The sequence below is a fragment of the Mastigoproctus giganteus genome, chromosome 7 (assembly GCF_048544385.1).
Source record: "Mastigoproctus giganteus isolate SK-2022 chromosome 7, ASM4854438v1, whole genome shotgun sequence".
NCBI classification, from domain to species: domain Eukaryota; kingdom Metazoa; phylum Arthropoda; class Arachnida; order Uropygi; family Thelyphonidae; genus Mastigoproctus; species Mastigoproctus giganteus.
Window position 1 is genome coordinate 224,436,668 of NC_143581.1, and position 26,121 is coordinate 224,462,788.

General features: G+C 34.9%; 1 protein-coding gene across 1 annotated transcript in view; it reads left to right on the forward strand.

Annotated features, from left to right (window-relative positions):
* Window positions 1-26,121, forward strand: part of IKKbeta (inhibitor of nuclear factor kappa B kinase subunit beta) — an 89,104-nt gene that overhangs the window by 13,002 nt on the left and 49,981 nt on the right. Inside the window, exons 2-4 of the mRNA XM_090378587.1 lie at window positions 13,263-13,380; window positions 17,222-17,443; window positions 21,323-21,485. Coding sequence (XP_090234713.1) covers window positions 13,282-13,380; window positions 17,222-17,443; window positions 21,323-21,485 — 484 coding nt within the window. The 5' untranslated portion in view covers window positions 13,263-13,281. The remainder of the gene's footprint in view (window positions 1-13,262; window positions 13,381-17,221; window positions 17,444-21,322; window positions 21,486-26,121) is intronic.

A 26,121-nucleotide genomic window follows, 5' to 3' on the forward strand; every position in this document is an offset into this window, starting at 1 on the left:
CAGATATATAGATATTATAAATGTACGCTACAGATATATAAATGTACATTTATATATCTTTTGATGTAGAGTAAATTGTATACAGTACTAGTTGTACAGTTACAAGTATAGAAATGTTTTTTTTTTTATTTTTTTATGACTATCGTATGGCTACTCAAGATGCAGAAAATTGCAAGGATCAGGTCTCAAGGTTACTCTATTTGGGAGATACATCTATATCACAATTCATAAAAGTCGTTCCAAGAACTAAGTATCTGTAGACCAGTCAGTCTTGCTTCTGAAATAGGAAAATCATGGAGGCAGTGATTTAAAAATAAAGAATCTAGATGGAAATGGCACAGTTTTTTAGTTAACCTGACAAATTTTGACATTGTCACCCATGAGTTTGATGCAGGGAATAACTTTAATTAGATCTCCTAGTTACCAAGCTCCGTAGCCCACATATTTCAATCTTTCCTCGTGTGGTTGTCATTTTGCTGATCTCCCAGGCAGGCATATTGCCTGTCTTTGGACCCATTCATGAAGCTTGACCTCACATTTTTCATGTGCAGTCTCCATACTTGAACACAGTATTTTAAGTACAGTCTTACAATTTCCTCAGTTATCCTTCATCATGACTTGAATAAGCCTCAGAGATAGTAAGATAAATGATAACTATGTTTTAATTCTGAAGAATGCAAAGTTTTGTACTTGGGAAACAAAACACCCCAAAATAATTTATACACTTGTAGAGACTGAATTAAAAATAGTAGAGGAAGAAAGGGATTTGTGTGTTATGATGACATCAAATGTGAAGTTGTGTGCATAGTAGATAAGTGTCAGGAGGACACCCATGGTGCCTGTCAGTGATTTATCAAACATTTTCTTGTAGAGAGATAGATGGGTTATAATTACTCTATAAGACCACACTTGTAATACTGTATGGAGGCTCAAAAAAAGGACAACCGGGTTCTTCAAAAGATTCAAAAATAGATGGGACATCTGGAGACATGAAGTTATATTTTGGAAGGGTGCAATTTATTTTATTTTATTTGGGCCATAGTGTATAATATAATACTTTTCCAAGTAGTGTTTATAACATTTCTGTTGATGTAGGATCAATTAGTAAGTTACAATACATAAATACAGTATTTTTTGTTTGTTTTTACTACAGTATGGCCACCTAAAATGTAGAAAATTGTAAGATGTGGCAAAAATCAGGTCTCAGTGTACTGGATGTGAGAGATATCACTAATCCATAAAACTAGTTTGGGGAACTAATTAGGTGTCTGCAGACTAGGTGAGAATTGGTACTCATATGAGGAGAGACTTCAACTGTGTTATCTAGTGTTTAGTAATTAGGTACCTTAGAGAGGGATGTGATTGAGGTTTATGGCTTGGTGGAAGGAGGGGATAATAAAATTAATGAAGATTAATTTTATTATCCCCTGACTCACACGGAATATATTATATTCCGTGTGAGTCACAGGGTATCGTGACTCACACGGAAATAGCAGATGGCGATTTACGGGTGAGTCATGATTTAATCCGTTGTGGAACCTGTGGAATGTTTTCCAAGGTCGACCTGGTGACTAATCCTACCTCACATGGGGATTCTTTTCTTTGTGATCGATGTAAGGAGTGCACCGATCTTAAATTACAATTTGGTGCACTGATGGAACAATTTGAGTGCCTGAAAAAACGAGTGCTTGCCCTCGAAATTAATGCATCTGGGAGCTCGTCAGGGACTCAAAACTCCAGCAATCTACCAAGTGATGCACACCCGATTCGAGCCTCAAAACAGAAAAACCAAGTGCAAACTACTCTGGTTAAAAAGGACATTGTTTTATTAGGAGACTCCATTGTCAGGGAAACAGGGAATATTTTTTGTAATAAAGATAGGTGGAGCAGAACCAGGGTATGTCTGCCGGGAGCAACTATTGATGATGTCACCAACAGATTGTCAGATTTTAAAGGGGGTAAAGAAAATATTATTATTCATGTGGGGACAAATGATATTAAACATACACGATCTGACGATTTGTTGCAAAAATATAGGACCATGCTGAGGAAATGTCACGAGCTAGGCCATAATGTCTGTGTCTGCAATTCTGCCCAGACACGATAGGAGGGATTATATGTTAAGAGCCTTGTGGATTAACTCAAGACTTGAAGGAATCTGCAAGGCTTTAGGGGGGAAATTTCTATCAGCATGGCCCACACTTGTAGGTAGAAGGAATTTGTTTTGTAGAGACGGGATATACTTAAACAAAGGTGGTGCAAAAGTTTTTACCAGTATTATTGAGGATAACTTAAAGGTTCAGGGAAACTGCTAGTTAGGGGGGGGGGGATGTGGGTAATACTGACACGCATTTATCTGATAATATTGGTCAATGTAACTCTTGCACATACCTTAAGAGTTCTTATCTGTTACCCCAACTGGACGTATTATCTAGATGTTCTGGGGGCAAAGACGTTTCACGTGAGCGGGTAGCTAATATCAGGGAAGAGAGCCTAAAAAACTTCAAGGGTTGTGTTAGGGTTGTTAAATATACAAGAACAGTAAATCTTAATTGTTTATACAGTAACGTTAGAAGTGTCGTCAATAAAATGAGCGAATTCGAACTGCTGGTTAAAACAAGTAACGCGGACATAATAGGGCTTACAGAGACGTCGTGCCACCCGGAAATTGGGGATGATGAGTTTCAGTACAGCTTATATAATGTATTTAGGAAGGATAGGTTAGATAGAAGGGGTGGTAGGGTAATGCTTCTTATCAGAAACAGCCTGAGTGCGACGATAGCTTTCCCGGATTCAGACATTTCACATTCTAGTACAGAGTCTGTATGGTGTGAGATAGTTGGAAACAATGGTATAATTCGAGTAGGAGTAATCTACAGACCTGGTGATTGTGAAGATTATGACAAAAGCCTCTACATGCAAATGGAATGGGCAAGTAAGCGTCAATGCCTTATTATGGGTGATTTCAATTTGCCTCTAATTGATTGGAGTAAATGGGAAGGAAACTCGACATGGGGAACAAAATTTTTAAATTAACTAGATGACTGTTATTTGTATCAACATGTCAGGGAAAGTACTAGAGAAAAGAATATCCTAGACCTCATCATCACACATGAATCAGATGACATAACAGGGCTGACAGTAGAGGAACCAGTAGCAGGAAGTGATCACGGAGTTCTACGGTGGATGATGACGAGAGAGGTAGCAGAAGTAAAAGGCAAAGGAATGGGTTTTAATTTCAGAAAAGGAAATTACGATGCCTTAAGGTACTACATGGCCTCTATTAACTGGGTAGATATCGCGCAGAGAATGAATACAATTGAACTGTGGTACGCTTTTAAAACATTAATCACAGATGCTTTGAATTCGTATATACCATTAAAAAAATACTCCACGAGAAGGGTTCCAAGTTGGATGAATAGTGAAGTTGCCGCATTACTTGAGCAGAAAAAGGTGGCATGGAAAGGTTACAGAGCAATAAAAAGTACTGAAGCCTATAACAGCTACAAGGTGATGTGTAATAGAGCCACAGAAAAGGTTTGACAGGCAAAGGCAGTTTATGAGAAATCACTAGCAAACAGAGCAAAGAGGGGGGATAAAGAATTCTTCACATATATAAATGCCAAGAAGAGCAGGACAAACCAGATCAGACCTTTACGTAAGGGAAAGGGGATAGTAATAAATACACCAGCTGCCGTTGCAGATGAACTCAACAGTTATTTTGCATCGATATTTACAAATGAAAAGCCTTTTGTGGCAATGGGAAATTGTGGGAGCGAAGTTAAAAAATATGTAATTAAGGATATTGAAATTTCGCAAGATTATTTAATGAAAAAACTTTCGAGCCTACAGACCAGTAAGGCTCCTGGAGTTGATGGAATATACCCTATAATCTTAAGAGAGGCGGCAAGCGAGTGCATTGAACCATTGAGGCTAATTATGCGAGCATCACTAGACTCTGGGGAGATTCCCTTGGATTGGAAAAGTGCAAATGTATCTCCCATACATAAGGGTAGCTCTAAAAGTGAAGTTGGAAATTATCGACCTGTCAGTCTGACTTCAGTAGTAGGGAAAATCATGGAGGCAATGATCAAGGGTGGAATTCAGGATCATTTGGATCGAATTGAAATTCTCAACGATACTCAGCATGGTTTTGTAAAGGGAAAATCATGTTTAACAAATCTGGTTCGCTATTTCGAAAGGGTCACTCACGAGCTGGATTTAGGGAATAATTTCGACATTGTCTATTTAGATTTCAGCAAAGCTTTTGACTCAGTCCCACATGAGCGGTTGCTTTATAAGCTGGAACAGGTTGGAATCACTGGGAAAATCCTTAGATGGATAGAAGGATGGCTTCAGGGCAGGAGGCAGAGGGTTGTGATAAATGGCTATGCCTCAGATTGGGTTGATGTAAGAAGTGGGGTTCCCCAAGGATCAGTATTAGGACCACTGTTGTTTTTAATTTTCATAAACGACATTGATGAAGGGATAGAGGGCGTGATGTCTAAATTTGCAGATGATGTTAAAATTGGTAGAGTAGTTAATGATCACTGTCAAGCTGGGATTCTTCAGAGAGACCTAGATAGACTTCAGGAATGGTCAGAAAAATGGCAGCTGTGCTTTAATCCAACAAAGTGTAAGGTATTACACCTGGGAAACGGTAATCCCAAAAAAACGTATTCACTTGGTGGAGTTCAACTAAACCCAGTACTGGAGGAAAGGGACTTGGGTGTTACGATACGGTCAGACATGAAATTCTCTGAGCATTGTAAACAGGTTGCAAGGAAGGCCCATGGTGTCCTATCGATGATCTATCGAACTTTTGCAAGTAGAGATAGGGACGTGATAATCCCATTATATAAGGCTTATGTTAGACCACACTTGGAATACTGTGTTCAAGTATGGAGACCGCACCTAAAGAAAGACATCGAGCTTCTTGAAAGGGTGCAAAGAAGGGTAACTCGCCTGGTGAGATCGGCAAAAGGGCGTCCTTATGAAGAAAGACTTCGAATATGTGGGTTGCAGAGTTTGGAAACTAGACACCTTAGAGGAGATTTGATTGAGGTGTTTAAGGCTCTGAGAGGCATCAGTAAAATAAATGAGGACAAAATTTTCAAGATTATAAATGATGCTAGAACTAGGGGACATAAATTCAAGTTATGGGGGGAAATGTTTAGATTGGACTGCAGGAAGTTTTATTTTAGCCAGCGAGTTATAAATTACTGGAATAAGTTGCCTTCATGGGTGGTAGAGGCCGACAGTTTGGGGAAATTCAAAGGTCATCTGGATAGTACTTTCGGGTAAGGGAAGTGCATAGGATGATAGGTTTAATTTTCTTTTTATTTTATTTATTTATTTTTTTTTTTAAATTTTATTTTATTTTTTTTATTATTTATTAATTATTATTATTTAGTTATTTATTTTATTTATTTTTTGTTTTTATCATTGTTTTGTTCGGATTTTTTTTTTTTTTTTGGCTGGTGCAGCATAAGCCATAGGCTTTCTTGCACCATGCGGCCGTTACTAATACTAAATCAGATCTCAGTGTACTGGATGTGAGAGATATCACTAATCCATAAAAATAGTTCGGGCAACTAATTCGGTGTCTGCAGACTAGGTGAGAATTGGGTACTCATATGAGGAGAGACTTCAACTGTGTTATCTAGTGTTTAGTAATTACCTTAGAGAGGGATGTGATTGAGGTTTATGGCTTGGTGGAAGGAGGGGATAATAAAATTAATGAAGATGACATCGTCACTGTATTAAATGGTGGCTGAGCCAGGAGCATAAACTAAGAAGGAAAAAGAATTATAAACTGAATTTAGAATTTTTCCTTTATCCAGCATGCATTAGAATAATTGTCTATCTATTGAGAGCACAGACTTGAATGCTAAACGATTAATATCTGCAGAAAGAGGGGAACAGTAGGTTTTTTTTTTTTTTTTCTGTTTCAGAAAAATCTTATGATTTCATTGCACTATTTGATATTGCCATCTTCATTTTACAATATTAAGCCTAGTTGAAAAACAAAAATTACTGACAGAATTATTAAAGTACTCTGGATCAGTATTTGGATTCTGACACTTCTAAATTGGATGTTTAATTTCTAATAAATTCAAAGCCTAGGTTTTGTAAACATCCTTTCAAGAATCCTCATAGCCAAAAGTCACAAGAATTCAAAGTGAGGCTTTGTGGAGCTCACATAATATCAAAACTCTGGGCAATGAGATTATTGCCAAATGCATTCTTGAGAAAACTGTACACTTCAATGTAAGTGAGGTAGTACTCCATCTCTCTCTGCATTATGGTTTTGTCAATGATGCCTCATTCATCTAATTCAAGGAAAACAACATCCTGGCAGGTATTCTTTTTTTGCTGTTACTGTAACAGTTTTAAGAACCCCACTAACTTCTTCCTCTAAGAAATATAGACCAATCAGGAATCACAACATAAAGCCACACCATATAGTAGCTTTTTTTTTCATGAGGAGGAGTATTGACGTGAGTATGAGAGGTTTTCCTGTCCCCAAATGACAGATTTGTGGGTGTTGTAACAATACCACAAATTTAGAAATAAGCTTTATCTGCCCATTACATTAGTACAGTATTTGTGATCTTGATAAATGTTCACAAAATATTTATACTTATATGATCATTTGGAGTTGCTGATTGAGTAATTTGATCCTATACAAACGTAGCCTTAACGTTTGCTTTGTAACTTTTAGAGCTGTCTTCTGTGGAATATTTAGAAATTGAGTGACATTCCTGACACTGCAAATACCTAAACTTAAAGTTGAAGCATTGTTTGAACAATGTTGGGATATTTCCTCATCTGGCTATTTATTTAAGGTTTGCTGGGCTACAACTTCTATTAGTGATATGGATACTTTGTCCTTTCAAATATTTTTCATAAATAAATAAATATCTTTAGTTATTGGTAAGGATACAAAATTAGAAATCAATGAACCACAGATAGCACACTGGCATGAGGAGTTTTTTTTTTTTTTTTTAACTTTACATGATAGGGCTAACAAGTACATATAAAGGGGGAAAAAAAGAAAACTAATTATGTACTGAAGAAAAATAAGCAGCACATAGCATTCATTGTTTCTCTAGTAAAATGCAGATAAACATTTTACAGGAAACACAAAAATATAATATAAAATGTATACGCTTAAGGATAACACAAGGTATGTGGTAATGCACTGCAAGATTGTAAATAATTCAGGAGATTAATTTTAGGGAGTCAAGAAAAGCTTAATAACATTTTCCCTATAATTCCTTTTGAGAAATAAAGATATATTCTGTTTCATAATTACATAATGAAATAAATTTTGGTTTTGTTCTTGTATTATATGGGGCGTATGCTATACAGTTTTGTTCCAGAGTGAAAGGATATTCCATGTTGATCTGTATAATTTAATAAAAGATTTCATCACTCTGGTTTGAATGAGCTGATGAGGATATAGTTAGTTTCTATAAATTTGCATTCTGCATCTGGTGTACTAAATTCCAGATTTTACATTAATCCACTTAATAATATTATATTCTATTTAATGGATGCCATTAAGATTAGTGTTAGCAGCAGCAGTCTCAATCTCAGTACCAATTAAGAGATTAGAAAGAATACAAAATTTTACTTATTTCATTATGGCATGGAGTCGAGTCACAGACAAGATTTTTTCTAAAAACTCATACCCAATGCAATGCATTAATCTTAACATTCTTAATATTCAATTTTTAAATAGCTTTTTTCAGAGCAGACACCAAGATCTTTTGTCAAAATAGATTCCAAAAATGGAAACTTTATTGATAGAACAGTTGTGCATATTCAGATTTATTTTGGTTTATTTATAAACCAAAGGCTTTAAAGTAAGTATAGCTTATATTAAGTACATCATTTTTTAGTGTTAATTGAAATTCGTGACTTGAGCAGAGATCTTTAAATTGTCTACTGCATGACCAGTTATTGATATATTATCTTAAATGAGGGGAGGAATAATTTCAGTAAAAAGAAGGTCAGATAGTTCTTTCATGAGGATGATGAGTACTTCAGTAGAGCATATGCCCGAATTCCTCTTTATCTTTCTTTCCCTTGTCTTTAGCTTTAAGAAATTCAAAAGTAGAAGGATCATTTTTATAATAATAAAAGAGAGGATGATATGTTCTCTGACTGTTAGTCATTTTAGAGTATGTAAATAGCAGACATCCAGTCTGTCACCTATTTTACATGAAATTTGTATTTCATAAAATTTTGCACAATGATGATTAGCTATCAGCTTTTGGTTTTGTTACCAGATATTTCCTCACTGAAAGCAAGTGTAACTTTCTCAATTAGCTGTAGGTTAAATTTGCTTTAAGTAATAATATAAAAAACGTTAAAATGTTATGCTCCATTCCCCTAATTTTTTCTTCATCATGAAATTAAATTTGTAATGGGAAGTTTTATGCTTTTCCCAGTTGATTGAAATTAAGAAAGGAAAATTGAAAACTGAATAAAAGAAAATATCTTTACTCCAGGACTATAAAGTATTTTAGGGCAAGAGCCTGCTACATGGTAGAATGACTTATTCATTCTACATGGTATAATGGGTCATTCTACCCATACAATGGATAGAATGACCCATTATATGCTACATGGTAGAATGACTAACGTATAGGTTAGTGCAATGGCATAGTTTAATTCGTAGCCATCTACCAAAGTAGTTAAATTGGCATCATTTTAATTATATCTCATATTTTACTCTTGCTCTAAAATACTTTATAGCCTGTACTACTGCACATCATCAGGCATCTCTCATATTGTGGAGTTATACTTCATAACTGGGTTGTCACTATTGCAACACTAGAGTACCTGCCCACCCACCAATGAGAATCCAATAAGCTTTGAAACGGTGCTGTCTGGGTGGTGGTATCTGCCGAGAATAAGTAACATAAGTCTTCTTCACTGGTGAAGTGTTACTTATTTGAGGTAGTGCAATACTATGGAAACTTGTGAAGATATTCACAATATGCGATGTAATTAAAACAATGCCAATTTAACTGCTTTGGTAGATGGCTATGAATTAAACTGATGCCTGTATAACCTATATTTTACTCCAGGATTAATTGGTTGCTGAAATAAACTTCCACCTTGTGAAACTGGAAGCTTATGTGAATTTAAAGAGGTATTGGTAAGGATATAGATGAAACTGATAAAAGAAATGAAATATATATATATAATTTAAGATATTAGTAGTAGTGGTAAGTTCTAATAGTGCAATAATAGACAAAGTTAAGCCGGCTATAATGTATAATACGAAAGCTAGTAAGTTATAGCTTCTCAAGCAACCCAACGCCTTATGCAAGTGCCCAACGCAAACTGGAAAAATGTATATATGCCAAATAAAGTAAAACCTTACATATCAATAACATTAAAAGTAAAATTAAAATGTTAATTATAGACCATTAGATACATTGAAAGGGACTTTTTCGAGGGCTAACCCTTTCAATGTATCAACCATAATTAACGAGCTATCCATAATCCAACCATCACATCTGGTGAGTATGGGCTTGGCATACCCAGGGTCCTGAGCTAGATATCATCATTCTTCTCTTCTTTCTTGATGATTCCTTCTCTCTCTCTCTCTCTCTCTCTCTTTCTCAGGGTAACTCAGAAATTTTTTTTTTTTTTGGCTGGTGCAGCATAAGCTTCAGGCTTCCTTGCACCATATGGCTAATAATAATAATAATTGACGATTAATATATATATTAAATTTGATATAATTATTATAATTGAGCTATTAATTAACTATTAATTTATGCATTTTACATACTTGGGATATATATATATAAAATTCAAATTATATCCGAATGAATCGAAGAATATACAGCAAAAATAAATATAAAATGAAAGTAAAAAATAAAGATGGTAAAGCAGACATCAGTGGCAGCAAACATGCAAAAACCACAACATGTTGCATGTATTTAACTTAAATAAAATGTAGGGTGAAAATAAAATAAAATAAAATGTATGCCAGTAGAGTGAAAGTGAATTTATCATATAAAACAGCACTAAACATGAAAATAAACTACTGTTAGAGAAACACTACAAAATAATTTAGGAAGTGAAATCCAAATTTAAAAGAAATTTAATGGTGCCCCCTTTGATGGCACCGGTTTCTGAATTTGGAATTTTGCTAGTAGGAAAAAGGTGATTATCCCTTTGTATAAGGCAATGGTCAGGTTACGCCTTGAGTATTGTGTAACAGGTCTGGAGACCTCATTTTAGGAAGGATGTAGAGTTGCATGTACAGAGAAGGGCAACAAGATTGGTGAGGAGAACAAAGGGATTCTCTTATCAAGAAAGGCTTAACTTTTGCAGATTGTGGCGGCTGGAGACTAGGCACCTGCGAGGTGATCTGATTGAGGTGTATAAGGCCTTGAATGGGTTGAGCACACTGAATTCTGATGAGATTCTTCCGCTTGCTCAGATTATGAATCTGAGAGGGCATAATTTCATATTGAGGAAAAACAGTTGTAGATTAGATGTGTGGAAATTTGCCTTTAGCCAGTGGGTGGTTAATTGCTGGAACAAACTTCCATCTGTCATTGTGGAAGTTGATAGCTTAAATAAATTCAAGGAGGAACTGGATAAACTTTTAGAGGGAATGGTTGTGTGAATTTTTTTTTTTGGCTGATGCTACATAAGCTCATATGCTTGCTTTCTTGCATCGCATGGCTCTATTACTATTACAATGCTGATGAAACAGGACTTTATAACTTGATACCTGACAATACATTTAAATGTAAAGGGGAAAAATGTGTTGATGGAAAAAATTAAAGGCTCTTTTGATGGTGCTCAATGTTCAAATGTGACAGGAACTGATAAAAAAAAAAATTGTTTTTATCGGAAAATCATTAAAACCTTAGTGTTTCAAAAATATAAGGAAACTTCCTGTGGATTATACTGCAAACAAGAAAGCTTGGATGACTTTGGATATTTTTCGGGAATACATAAATGATTGGAATAAGGAGCTATTCAAAAAGAAGAAAAATATTTTATCGTTAGTTGATAACTCTCCTGCACATCCCCAGATTCAATTTAATAAATTTGTCCACATTAAGCTAGTGTTTCTGCCTCCTAATGTGGTGACATCAATTTTACAACCAATGGACATTGGTGTAATAAAGAGCTTGAAAGGATTTTATAAAAGATTTCTAGTTCTACATCTGATCAGTCAACGAGAACAGACATTTACCAAGTCTATATCGATATTGGATGCTATAAATTTATTGAATGATGCGTGGAACAATGTTACTTCTACAACCATATTGAATTGCTTCAAGAAATTGAAATTAAATTTAAATTGTATGTGAAGAAGCTGGAAACGAAGAAAACAATTTACCATTATCTGAATGGTTGTACGTAACAACATTGTAGGTTTTAATACAGATAACATTGATGAATTTGTACAAGTCAATGACAACTTATTAACTAGTGGTCTTCCTACAAAGAGTGACATTGTAGATGTTGTGCTCAACAAAGACAACAACGACGATGGTCAAGATGTTGATTGTGATGATGATATGATGACAGTTGAAAGTGAATCAAAATCAGTGCCAACAATCTCACAAGCTCAAGGTACAATGGACACATTAGTAAATTTTTTTGAAGGAACTGAGGCAAGTAATGAAAATTTTAATGCGTTGAGTGTTTTAAGGGGAAACTTAAGAAATATCAAAGTGAAATCTTTAAAACAAACATCAAGATTAAAACATCAAGTTTTAAGATTCATAAATAAAGACTGATTGAAATCGTATTATTATTAAATAGTTTTTTATTTTAATTACAGAGAAATAAATTGTGTTTAGTATTAAGTGTATGGGTTTAAAAATACAGACAAATAAATTGTGTTTAATAAATAAATTGTGTTTAATTAAGTGTATTGTAGTTTATATATAAGCATATTAATACAAATAATATGTAGGTATATACTTATATTTTTTTCTCTCTAATAATTCTTTTGTTTTTTGAATCTATCTGTTTATCAAGTTATTGAGAATTTAAAAAAATAGGAAGTAGATTTAACTCATTACTGATATTCATTGTTTAATGGCCCCAGGGGTTCCCCATCTCCACTATCATTGATATAGCAAGTAACGGTTATAACGAGAAAATTTTGTCCGTCCCTTGATGCTCGTTATAACCAAGTTCGACTGTATTTCATTTAATACTAGTTCACAAGTATAAAGTTATAGAATTCTTATAGTACCGTGATAATAGACTAATATAAAAATAGCGAAATGCTTAAAGTGCAATAGTTTTATGAAAAGACTGATGGCTAAATATAAGGTGGAATGGTTAAGTTAATGTTAAGGTGGGATGAGATTTAATTTAACGGAATTTTTAAAATAAGCGCAAGGAAGCAGAAGGGCACTACTCCGTCCCTGGTTGTCATAAAGTAGTTGATCTGGAACATAAAGGAATTGATAATGCCAATAGTCGTGACGACAGACTTTCGTTAAGTTATAACATCTTCAGTTGGCAGTGTTAAGTGAGAAGTAATGTCTGTTGTATTTTAAGGAATTTCCTATACTCTCGTGATGCTCTTTGGAACACGTGGGAATCTCAGATGTGAGAGATTCCAAGCCGAGGAAAGGTGAAAGGGAAGTTTTGCGTTTAGGATGTTGAGATTAGTGTTGTGTCGAAACCATTCGATAATGAGGGCTTCATATTGAAGAATTTTGTGGCTGGTTTTAAGTCTTATAATGGTGATAGCGGAGTCAATTAAAGGAGTGTGATTGTGGGTTTGGGCATGAATTGTGAGTTCTGTACCAGCTTGTCCCGATCTAAGAATATTATAGTGGTAGTACGTGCGAGTGTTGGAGGTTTTGGTAAAACCAAACTTGGTAGTTTGGTTCTACCAAACCGCTATCACCATTATAAGACTATTGCAGATTATATTCAAGGTGAGTACCGCACTTTAAGCATTTCGTTATTTTTATACTAGTTCACATACTCTAATTTCAAATGAAATAATAGGTGAATTGCTTCAAGGGTGTTGAACTGCTTAATAGGTGTTGAACCAGTAACTTAGAATGAGTGTTTATTAACATCTAATTAAAGATTTTAAAAAGATAGTATATGTCCAAACATGTGGATGATTTTATTAACATATGTTATTATGAATTTTTTTTTAATTGGAATTATATGATTTGAATTTTTTTTTATATACAGTATATTTAAAAGTTTATATTTGGATAATTTCTCTAATTCCATAGTCAGATAAAGTATGAAGAAATGACCTACTGTAAAGAAGTCACAGGATTAGGATCCTGGAGAAAGGAGAGGATACTTGGTGCTGGAGGATTTGGTACAGTAATTCTTTGGAGAAATGCAGTGAGTAATTTATTTCTTTTACTTTGTTTAAATTATGAAAAGTAGGAAGCTTTCTTATTCTGTCTAGTTTGTAGCCAGCTAGATTTAATCGGCTTAGTAAATGCAGTGGCTTTAATGCCCAGAACAGAACTAACTTCACACTACCAACAGATGCCTTGGTATTGTATAGCATTTTAAACAAATGAAATAGCAAAGGTTAATCTGTCATTTATTTCATCTTTTGAAATAAATGGCAGATTAATAATTGGATCCTATGACCCACTTGAGGATATATTGGTCCCTTATCAGATAGTAGGCGGTCTTTAATCGCAATTCCTGAAACAAGACAGTGGTTGAATTGTTCTGCAGTGGCTGCCAGCATTATGCTCACATTAAGACCATTTATTTATAACCTTGCAGTTGCCCCTCTAAAGGGGAATTGCAAAGTTAAATGTACAGTAGTAGTCTGTTTAATTACTCAATAAATATTCATTGACTTTTTTTTGTAGCCACTCCCACAATATAAACAAAAAACTTTATTTTTGTTGGCTATTATGTGAATTGGCTTCTGATTGCACATTGTGGACAAGTACTGATAACTCTTGTTCATTAGTTTTTTGTCATCCAAATTTCTCATATAAGGGATTCTTATATCAATCCAAATGCAATTTGTGCAAGCAGCCTTTAACCCTGCAGTGGTTACATCAAAAAATTTTAAATATGTGTTCATGTAGCACATTTTAAACACCATTAAGTGATTTCTGAAATCAGCAGAAAATGATTTAAAAAATCATTGTTTTAATGTGGTACCAACTAAGAAGAACAACTAAGAAGAAAGTGCATGCTGACGTAATTTTTATGCTTTCATGCCAATCAAGATAGAAATTTTAAGCAAAACATCAAAATAATTACATGAATAGAAAAAGCAATGTTCCCCCTTCACATTTTGCTATGATTTTGAAAGAATTTAATAATACATGGAAGACTGCTGCACAAATTGGAGCAGTGTGGCATTGGAGGCAAATTGCTGCTATGGATAAAGGGATGGTCGAGTGGGAGAAGACAGAGAGTGGTAATCAGTGGACACTACTCTTCGTGGGCTAATATTATTAGTGGAGTCCCTCAGGGTTTAGTGTTGGGTCCATTGTTGTTTTCTGTATTTATAAATGATATTGCTGATGGTATATCAGGCTTAATGTCCAAGTTTGCAGATGATGCAAAGATTGTCAGGGTTATAAAGGACACTAATGACAGTACGCTGCTGCAACCGGATCTAGAAAAGTTGAGCAGGTGGGCTGAGAGGTGACAAATGAAGTTTAACATTGACAAATGTAAAGTACTACATATGGGAAGCAGTAACCCCAGAGTAACGTATCAACTCTGTGGTACTACACCGACAGTGGTAGAGAATGAAAAGGACCTGGGGGTAATTGTGCAGGCAGATATGAAGTTTTCTGAGCAGTACGGTCTGCAAGAGTAGCTCATGGTGTCTTGTCAATGATATACAGGAATTTTTCTAGCAGGGTGATTATCCACTTGTATAAGGCAATGCTCAGGCCACACCTTGAGTACTGTATACAGGTCTGGAGGCCTCATTTTAAGAAGGATGTAGAGCTGTTGGAATGAGTACAGAGAAGGGCAACATGATTAGTAAATGGAATGAAGGGTAGCTCTTATGAAGAAAGGATTAAGTTTTGCAGATTACAGTGTCTGAAAACTAGGCAACTGCAAGGAGATCTGATTATGATCAGTGCATAATACCTAACATAAGAGGGTTGCTCTTACGAAGAAAGATTTAAATTTTGCAAATTACAGTGTCTGGAGACTAGGCACCTGCGAAGTGATCTGATTGAGGTTATAAAGCCTTGAATGGTTTGAGCATGCTCAATGCTGACGGAATTCTTCCTCTTGCTCAGAATAATCACTATAAATTCAAATTGAGGAAAGACAGTTGTAGGATAGATGTGTGGAAGTCTGCCTTTAGCCAGCGGGTAGTTGATTTGTGGAACAGACTTCCATCTTTTTGTTGTGGAAATTGATAGCCTAAATAAATTTAAGGCTGAGCTGGACAAGGTATTTGAAACGAACGGAGGGGTGAAATGGGAGCAGTTTTTTTTTTGCTGAAGCTGCATAAGCTTGCTTTCTTGCATTGTATGCCTCTACTAATGCTAACAAGAACAATCATGTTGAGCATGAGTCTAACCACATGCAAATACTGGATATATGTAGTTTAAATTTTTGATATAAAAGACACTTTTAAAGTGTTCTTCAAAAAGTGAAAAATCATATGCCTCTACTAATGCTAATACTTAGTATTTTTAAGAGTTTTTCATTTATATTTTAAGTTAGTGTATTTTGAGGGCTTTGAGTCGTAATTGAAATGTAATGAAGAGCCATTACAACTAGGGCTCAGAATAAAAAATTTTATAAAATGGAATATTCCTCGGGATAATAGAACACAAGTTAGTTGAGGTATGCAGTGTGTTACCTTTCAGGCACTTTACCAAATAGTAATAATTCATGATTTATAAATGAACGCAAAGCAATTATTTTTATATGCAAACTGAGAACTGTGCATCAGTCATATTGCCCATTCATTCCTCCAATCAGCATATGGCAAGAAACAATATCCAGTACTTTGAGTCTACAGTATATGGTTAACCTGTGTAATATGTATGAAAAAAAAATAATTGTTGGAAATAATAATTTAATAATTTCTATTGATTTTAATGAAATCTGGAAAGGCTTGACATGTTCTAAAATAGCCAAATATAAAATTTCATGAAAATCCAACCACTGAAAATTGACTTATTACACATGAACAGATGGACAAAGAAATAATAATTTACAGATTTCTGTTACCTACTTTAATGAAATTTGGAATGGCTTCACAGATCTGTCAAAAAGAGCCAAATATAAAATTTTATGAAAATCCATCCACTGTGAGCCACATTATTATGTGTGGACTGATGGCTAGATATGGTGAAGACAATGTGTACTTTACACACATACATATCTAATAAAAAGGCTGTTAATGTATCTACATAGCATTACCAATTCTGAGCTCTAGATTTTATTCTCACATAACTGAAATTTTTGGATGAAGAAATGTTTACTGTATATAGAGGATGAAAAATCAATTTCAGTTCTGCATTCTCCTTGACATTGAAATTACACTTCTTTGTTGTTTTCCACGTGCAGTGCTTGTACTTATCCCATATTTCCTATATATGAAACAGGTCCTGTCTTTCTTATGATGTTCAAATTTTGTCAAGAACAGCCTTTTGTTGCCTGTTATGGGACCCTTTTGAACATTTATTTGTCCTGTCCATTATGTCCTTTCAATCCTATATCTTTGGATAACTGCATCCTATTTTTCTACATAAGTTTGTGCTGTTTTAAATTGTAAGGCAGTAGAAGCACTGCATATACCTTAGTTGAAAAAGAAAACTTGATCATAAAAATAATCATCTGTTTTTTTTTTTTTTTTTTCTAATCCTCTTTAAGCCCTGCAACCTAAAATAGCTAATTAAAAATATTTAAAATAAAAATAAATATTTCACATATTTAAAAATAACCTCTGGCCTGCATGTTGCATTGCATGTTATTGCAGTTCATAGCTGACATAACTGTTCCAAGATATTATGGCACTAAGCATTAATGGTAATAAACAAATTACTGTACTCTGTTGTTTAGTGAACACAACTTAACAGCAGTGTTTCTTGCTATTATATACACCAAACGATATATGATATTTATATATATGACTCACTTTACATAAGTGAATTTCTAATAAGACTTTATTCAAAAAATATTTGTATTTTATTATTATTATTATTTTTTAATTTATTTTTTACCCTAGGACACAAATGATATGGTTGCTATAAAAGAATTCCGGTTTGGCCAAGAGGGTCAGGTGTCAATAAAGCATAGAAACCGGTGGAAAGTAGAAGTTGACATAATGAAACGCTTAAGTCATCCTAATGTTGTTAAGGCTATTGACGTTCCTAGAGAGCTTGATGTTCCAGCTACTGAACTTCCTGTCCTAGCCATGGAATACTGTAGTAATGGAGATTTGAGGAAGGTAGGAGATATATATATATATATATATATATATATTTGTAAAAGAATAAGAGAAGTTTACCTCAATATGATACATAGAATATTTCCGTATAATACTTTTCAGAAATTAAAACGAAAACAATTAAAAAATCGAAAATCGTACATTACAGTAAAAAATAATTAAAAGCCCAGTAGAACACAATTAAAAAACAATTTAACACAATTAAAATTTAAGTAAAAAATTAATTTAACAAAAAAATTGCAAAACGATTTTTCCTTCCTTATTCTCGTATAACTGAAATTTTTGGATAAAGAAATGTTTACCCTATATAGAGAATGAAAATTCAATTTCAGTTCTGCATTCTTCTTGACATTGAAATTACACTTCTCTGTTGTTTTCGATGTGCAGTGCTTGTACTTATTTCATATTTTCTATATATGAAACAGGTCCTGTGCTTCTTACAATGTTCAAATTTTGTCAAGAACAGCCTTCCTTCCATTTGTCCTCGGATTGCCCTAATAATTTCGGAGCAATAAAAATAAAGAGTGTAGGACAGTTTAAAGACATTACTATTTCTCCGAAATTATTAGGGCTATCCGAGGACGTAGGAGAAACTATTTTTCGCCTTTGTGGAGTTCAGGTTCTATTATTCCTACTCCTTTAGTTTTTCTTCTTATTATCTGCATGTTTCTCTTTGCGTTAACTTAAATTTAATTATCTATTTATATTTATTTTTACTGTATCCATCACATAGGGGGCACCACATTATTTTGACGACTATTACATTATGCCCTAGATACGGTAAATATGTAGTGTGTATTATATATTTATTTTAATCATTAAAGTCATCTAGATTGTCGGTAAAAAGCGATAAATTTTTTCTTTTTTTGCGTTTTCTTAAGTCCCTGAAAGTATTATTATTTGATTGATTTACTTTTTCTATTATTTTCTATTATCCTTAATATTTTATATATATATATATATATATATATATATATATATATATTTGATTTAAAAAATATAATAAACTTATTATATTTTTTTGATTGATGCTTAGCATAATTTAAACCCATAAGCATTAACTGGAAATTCTGCAATATGAGTACTGGCATGAGAAGGTGAAAATACAGACATTTTAAAATACTTAAAACATGGTAAATTTTTAATATTTCTTACTGATAATTGCACTAAAGTAAATTTTTGAGATGCAGTTTGATTTCAAACTGGTATTGATGAATTGATTTGATTTCTAGACAGTCAGTTCATTAGTTGAATATAGCTTGTCTCACATTCAGTGTCACATTTTATCTGTGATGGGTGTGGCCTAGTTGTAAGTTTCAGATGCTTGTAAGTTAGCCTTTCATATATTTTTCACAACATCATATGTCTTTTTAAAAACTACTGTACATAAAAAAACAAACAAACAAAAAAAAACCTGACATTTTATTTTTATTATTAGATATTTTCTCAATGAAAGTAAGTCCAATCTTCTCTGTTATCTTGCAAATTAGATTTGCTTTAAATAATATAAAATAAAATAATATGTTATACTACTTCCTCTGGATTTTTCTTTGTCATGAAATCAAATTATTATTAGAATTTTAAAAATATTAAATATAATGTATATTAAAATTAGCAAAAGCTTTATTTAATTATACATAACTCATCTCTGTGACTCTGAAGTGGCCAGTGTGATTAAGAATGAAAAATAATAAAACACAAGTGAACAACAAAAATTTTTCAAATAAAAGTGCACTTTTGTTTGCATGCTTTCTTTTGGAAAGAAAGTCTGAATAGGTTCATTATGTTGAAAGTTTAAAAATGATTGCAGAATAGTTTAAAAATACTGATTTTTATTGTTAATTAAGCAAAGTTTAATTTAATATATGAATAAATATATTCATATCTAAATAAAGTATTTTCTCATTTTTAATATGGTACTTCTTTTATTAACTTTAAATAGTTGCTTAAAAATTGTATCAGTTATTGGGTAATATTAACATGGTCAAATGCTAAACCAGCATACTGGATTGCACTGGGATTTTATTTTAGTACTTGTGTGTCTGTGTTATATATGCTCACAATACATCACTGTCCAAAGGAGGCAGCAAAGGAAGTAAGCAAACCCTTAGCCATAATTATGAGAGATTCCTTGGACTCAGGGGAAGTACCCACAGACTGGAGATGTGCAAATGTAACCCCAATACACAAAGGAGGATCAAAGGCTGACACAAGTAATTATAGACCTGTGAGTTTAACTTCTGTTCCATTAAAATTGATGGAGGCACTGGTTAAAGAAGCACTGCAGGATCATCTAGGCAAGACTTCAGTTATAGCTCGGACACAGCACGGTTTTGTTAAGGGAAAGTCTTGCCTGACCAATTTGATTGGGTACTGTGATGCAGTCACAAAAGAACTGGATGCAGGGAATAACTTTGATATTATATATTTGGATCTTAGAAAGGCTTTTGATACTGTTGCACATGGAAGACTGCTGCACAAATTGGAGCAGTGTGGCATTGGAGGCAAATTGCTGCTATGGATAAAAAGGGGTGGTTGAGGGGGAGAAGACAGAGAGTGGTAATCAATGGACACTGCTCATCGTGGACTGATGTTATTAGTGGAGTTCCTCAGGGTTCAGTGTTGGGTCCATTATTGTTTTCTGTATTTATAAATAATATTGATGATGGTATATCAAGCTTAATGTCCAAGTTTGAAGACGATACAAAGGTTGGCAGGGTTGTTAAGGACACTACTGACACTATGCTGCTGTAACAGAATCTGGAAAAGTTGAGCAGATGGGCTGAGAGGTGGCAAATGAAGTTTAACATTGACAAATGTAAGGTACTACATATGGGAAACAGCAACCCCAGAGCAACGTATCAGCTCTGTGGTACTACACTGACAGTGGTAGAGAATGAAAAGGACCTGGGGGTAATCGTGCAAGCAGATATGAAGTTCTCTGAGCAGTGCAGACAGGCTGCAATAGTAGCTCATGGTGTCTTGTCAATGATATATAGGAATTTTTCTAGCAGGGATAAGGAGGTGATTATTCCCTTGTATAAGGCAATGGTCAGGCCACACCTTGAGTACTGTATACAGGTCTGGAAGCCTCATTTCAAGAAGGATGTAAAGCTGCTGGAACGAGTACAGAGAAAGGCAACAAGATTAGTGAATGGAACAAAGGGTTGCTCTTACGAAGAAAGGCTTAAGTTTTGCAAATTACAGTGTCTGGAGACTAGGCACCGGCGAGGTGATCTGATAGAGGTGTATAAAGCCTTGAATGGTTTGAGCATGCTCAATGCTGATGGGATTCTCTTGCTCAGAATAATCACCTGAGAGGGCATAAATTCAAATTGAGGACAGACAGATGTAGGATAGATGTGCAGAAATTTGCCTTTAGCCAGCGGGTAGTTGGTTAGTGGAACAGACTTCCATCCCTTGTTGTGGAAGTTGATAGCCTAAAGAAATTTAAGGCTCAGCTGGACAGGTATTTCGAACGAACGGGGAGGGGTGAAGTGGAAGTTTTTTTTTTTTTTTTTTGGCTGATGCTGCATAAGCTTGCTTTCTTGCATCATATGCCTCTACTAATGCTAATGCTTACCAATGTATATTATGGAAAAGGTGTTTTTTTTTATTTTTTATTTAAATATTTTTTTTATTTATTTTTTTTATTTTCATTTAAAACATAGCTTGGTGTTAAATTTTTTTTCAGCAGCCTGGACAAAACAATAGACATTAATTATCATTATTGGTTAGTTTGAATTTGATCAGGAAGATCTTTCAAGCTTTAGAGGACAGTCTCTGAAGCATAATTTCATATATTTTCTTGGTTAACAGAAAAAAATTTTCTTTCATTGAAAAATGAATTGTTTACTGAAAAGTTATTTTGTTCCTTAGGTATTGAATAGGCCAGAAAATTGTTGTGGCTTAAGTGAAAAGCAAGTCCGCACATTGGTGAGGCATGTGTCTTCAGCTATCAGGTACCTCCATTCTGCAAGGATAATACACCGTGATTTAAAGCCTGAAAATATTGTCATTCAAAATGTAGACGGAAAGGCAAGTGACCTCAAAATTAACCTTTCAATAATGTATTCTGCACTTCTACTTAAATTAAAAATACCAGAAGTAGTAATAAATTGAGGACTACTGTGTTTTTCTTCTTTATACACTTCCTAGTTCATTTCACAAATATACGTGGTGTCAATTCTAATCTCAATGATGTCCATTTCCACTTGCAGTCAGCCAAACCCCATGTACTTTTTCTGACAGAATCTCAGTTATCGGTTGATTCAACTACTCATCTCAGTTGCCCAAATTATTCGCTATATGATTCCTTTCACCTCAAAGGTGGTACTTGTGCATATGTCCGTTCCGATATTTCCTGTCAGAGACTTAGTAATTTGGAATCTCCTCTTTTCAATCTTCTCTGGCTTAAAATCTCTCTCGCTCATTCTGTCAAATTCATCTGTTGTCTCTACCATTCAACCAAATCCACTAATCACTTGGAGCTCTTTGACTATCTCTCTTTGCAACTTGACTTTCTCCAGTCCAACTTTCCTAACAGTGAGGTAATTTTCCTTGGTGATTTTAATGTTCACAACTCCAGCTGGCTTCCGTTTTCTAGTCAAACCAAACCATCTGGTTGAGATGCTGAGGCTCTTGCCTCAGCATCTCAACCAGTGGTGCCTAAAGGACCACTCACTTCGACCAAGTACATGGTCGAAGTGAGTAGTCCTTTAGGCACCTCAGATCTCAACTTGGTGATTGTCTCTTCTCCAATGGAGCCTTTATCTCATGGCTATTCCCAACCTTGTGTTGTTTGGCATTACAAGAATGCAAAATGGGATGACCTTCAAGATTTCTTTTCTTCTTTTCCTTGGTCGGACTACTGTTTCAATACTTCTAATATCAGCGTTTGCTCAGATCATGTCAGTGGAATTATTCTTGTAGGAATGGAATCCTTTATCCCACACTCCACTTTAAAATCTCGTCCTTTGTCTAAACCTTGGTTTTCCAATAAATGTGCTAAGGCCGTTTAGGAGAAGAATGTTGCATATCGTAATTGGCTTGTTTCCAATTCTTCAATTTCATTTTCTGCCTACACCAAAGCTTGCAACAATTGTAAAGCAGTTATTAATCAGCCCAAACTAGATTTTGAACAGGCTAAGAGTAGCTGAGCATTCTGGTCTCTTGCTTGCAGGCACCTCCGTAGCCATGTGGGAAGGAGCAGCAGTGCGTAGCGTATGCTTCTTGATTAGACCTGGGTTCAAGCCCTTCACCACCAAATACGGAGGGTGCGGAAAGGTCAGGGAATGACCACCGCATATCCCGGAGCAATATGGCCTTAGTTGCTAATGCTCCTAAAAACCAAAACAACAACAACTTCCAACTCATGTATTAATGATCTTGGTAAAACATCTCACACCATTCCCAACACGCTCCTCCATTCAGTGCCTCTTGTGGTCTTCCATCAAAAGGATGTCAGAAGGATTTTGACAAATCTTGATGCTAAGAAAGCTCCAGGTCCCGATGGTATTTCTCCTTTTGTTCCCAAAACCTGCTCTCCTGAACTTACTCCTATTCTTTGCTGCCTTTTTTAACTTTCTTATTGCAAAGGTGATTTTCCTTCTGCTTGGAAATTTGCTCATATCCAGCCAGTTCCTAAAAAGGGTGACAAATCCCTCCCATCCAATTATCGTCCCATTGCAATTACTTCTACTCTTTCTAAAGTAATGGAGAAATCAATTAACCACCAGCTCTTAAACTACCTAGAAAACTTCCGTCTGATCAACTATCACTAGTATGGATTCCATCAGTGTCGATCCACTGGTGATATTCTGGCTTATGTTACTCATTTATGGACAAATTCAGTGGAAAAGTTTGGTGAAACCCAAGCAGTTGCTCTTGACATCTCAAAGGCTTTCAATCGTGTTTGGCATAAAGGTGTTCTAAACAAGCTTCCATCTTATGGTTTGCCAACTGTTTTTTGTAATTGTTTTTCCAGTTTCCTCTCTGATCGCTCACTGTGAGTGTTGGTAGATGGCTCTCTCTGTCTTCTAACTTCTCCACTAATGCTGGTGTTCCCCAAGGTTCAGTACTTTCCCCCCACTCTTTCTCTTGTATATTAATGACCTTCTTCCATTGACTGGAAATCCTATCCATAGTTTTGCCGATGATAGCACACAGCATTCCACTTTTCATTTTGAGAAACCTTGCCCTGCTCAATCAGCTTCAAACTTCTTGAATATCTGCTACTAATTCCTTAAATGCCGATCTTCAGGTAATTCTTCAGTGCAGCAAAGGTAACTTAGTTGATTTCAATCCTTCTAAAACTCAGCCTTGTCTTATATCTCGCAAAAAGGATTCTTCTGCTGCTATGCTTATCTTTGGTGACACTCCGATTTCTAGGTAAGTTGATATATCTCTTTTGGGGATTACCCTGACTTCTAATCTCTCTTGGCACAAGCACATTACAAATATTGCTCCCCCTTCATCTAAAAAACTTGGTTTTCTCTTTCGCTCTCAGCATTACTTTTCTTACAAACAGCTGTTTACTCTGTACAAATCGCAAATCCGCCCTGCCATGGAATATTGTTCCCACATCTGGGGTGGTGCCCCCCAAAACCTCTCTCAGGCTTCTAGATTCCATTCAGAAGAGGGCAGTTGGGTTAATTAATGACTCATCTCTAACAGAGTTTCTTCACTCACTGTCTCATAGACATTAGCATTAGTAGAGGCATACAATGCTAGAAAGCAAGCTTATGCAACATCAGTCAAAAAAAGAATATATATCTCATTTCACCCCTCCATTTGTTTCAAATGCCTGTCCAGCTCAGCCTTAAAGTTATTTAGGCTATTAGCTTCCATAACAAAAGATGGAAGTCTATTCCACCAATCAACTAACCACTGGCTAAAGGCAAATTGCCGCACATCTATTCTACAACTATCTTTCCTCAATTTGAAACTGTGCCCCCTCATGTTCTTAGTCTGAGCAAGAGGAAGAATCCCATCAGCATTCAGCTTGCTCAACCCATTCAAGGCCTTATACACCTCAATCAGATCACCTTGCAGGTGCCTACCAGGCACTGCAATTTGCAGAACTTAAGTCTTTCTTGGTAAGAGCACTCCTTTGTTCCCATCACCAATCTTGTTTCTCTTCTTTGTACTTGTTCTAGCAACTCTACATCCTTTCTAAAATGAGGCCTCCAGACCTGTACACAGTACTGTAGGTGTGGCCTGACCATTGCCTTGTATAATGGGATAATCACTTCCCTGTCTCTGATAACAAAATTCCTATATATCATTGACAAGACTCCATGACCTGCCCTCGCAGCCTGTCTGCACTGCTGAGTGAACTGGTTCTGCTGAGCAGTGCAGACATACTGTTTCTGCTGCATGCCTTTTCTACAAATACTTCCCTGGGCACTGTTCTTCTGAATTGGCTTCTATAATTCCCACTCTCTCCTTCAAAACAGTCTGAACACGTGCCTCCACCAGCCAACATCCTATTACTGTCCAAATTCAAACTCACAGAACCAACTTTTCATCTTCCTCATTTATTCATTCTACTGCCGTTTTCTGGAACAACCTTCATTCATCCATCTTTCCTGAAAATTACAGTCTACAGAAGTTCAAGTCTAATGTCAACAAATATCTTCTTTCGTCTTCTCAACCTCCAACCCAAGCATGGTACTAGGTTCTAATACCTCTCATGTTTGGGAGTTTCATAAAAAAAAATATATATTTTTTGGGCAGCAGGATAGCAACTGCCATGAATATATGCTATAGTATTAATACCTAAAACAGAACAAGGATTATTAGCTACAAGTTGTCTCAAGAAACACCTTGTTTAAAGAAATAACATCACTGGAAAGTTATTGCATTTTGTTTAAAAATACAAGACAAGTTATGATAAGAGTCTTTGTCAAAACCAGCTGGTCTGTTATCATATTGGCAGATAGGCTCAGTTAATGAAAAGACCATCCTGTGCCTTATGAGAAACTCTATTATCATAATATTACTATGTTTGGTATGGTTGATAAGGCAAAATAAGTTTGATATATTTGATGGGCCAAATAACATAATAGTTTCTCATTGATGTTTGTTTAAAAGTAGCATTTCTCGGAACTAGTAGTTAAAGACATTTAACTATTAGTGCCTCGTTTAGCTACTAGTGTTCTTTATCTAGAGTGTTTAGACCATAGTAATTTATTCATGGCAGTTAATATCCTGCAGGCCAAGAAATACACGAAAGAATATTAGAGTTCTCAATTTACTAATTTATTTTATAGACCATATAACTTTTGTATTAAAATAATTGTAGTGATAGTTTTATTAACATTGAAACATGCTCGTTTTTCAAATGGTAAGAATAATATTATGTTGGATATCAAACTTAGTTTCTGATATCAGTTAATGAAATATAATATTTCCTGTGAGTTATGTATAATTAAACTCAAAATGAAATTGTAATTGTGGAAGTATATTATTTTACTTTACTTAAGGTGCTATTGTATTACTTATATAAATATATTACTCATGTATAACTTATTATTTGTCCAGATTTGGAATACTGACACTGACAATTCATCTTGCAGACTACCTGAACTCTTATATTTTATATTTACTTTTATATATTATTATGTACATACATACATATAAAGTGGAGAGTCTTTAAAAACTTGTGTATCAGATAC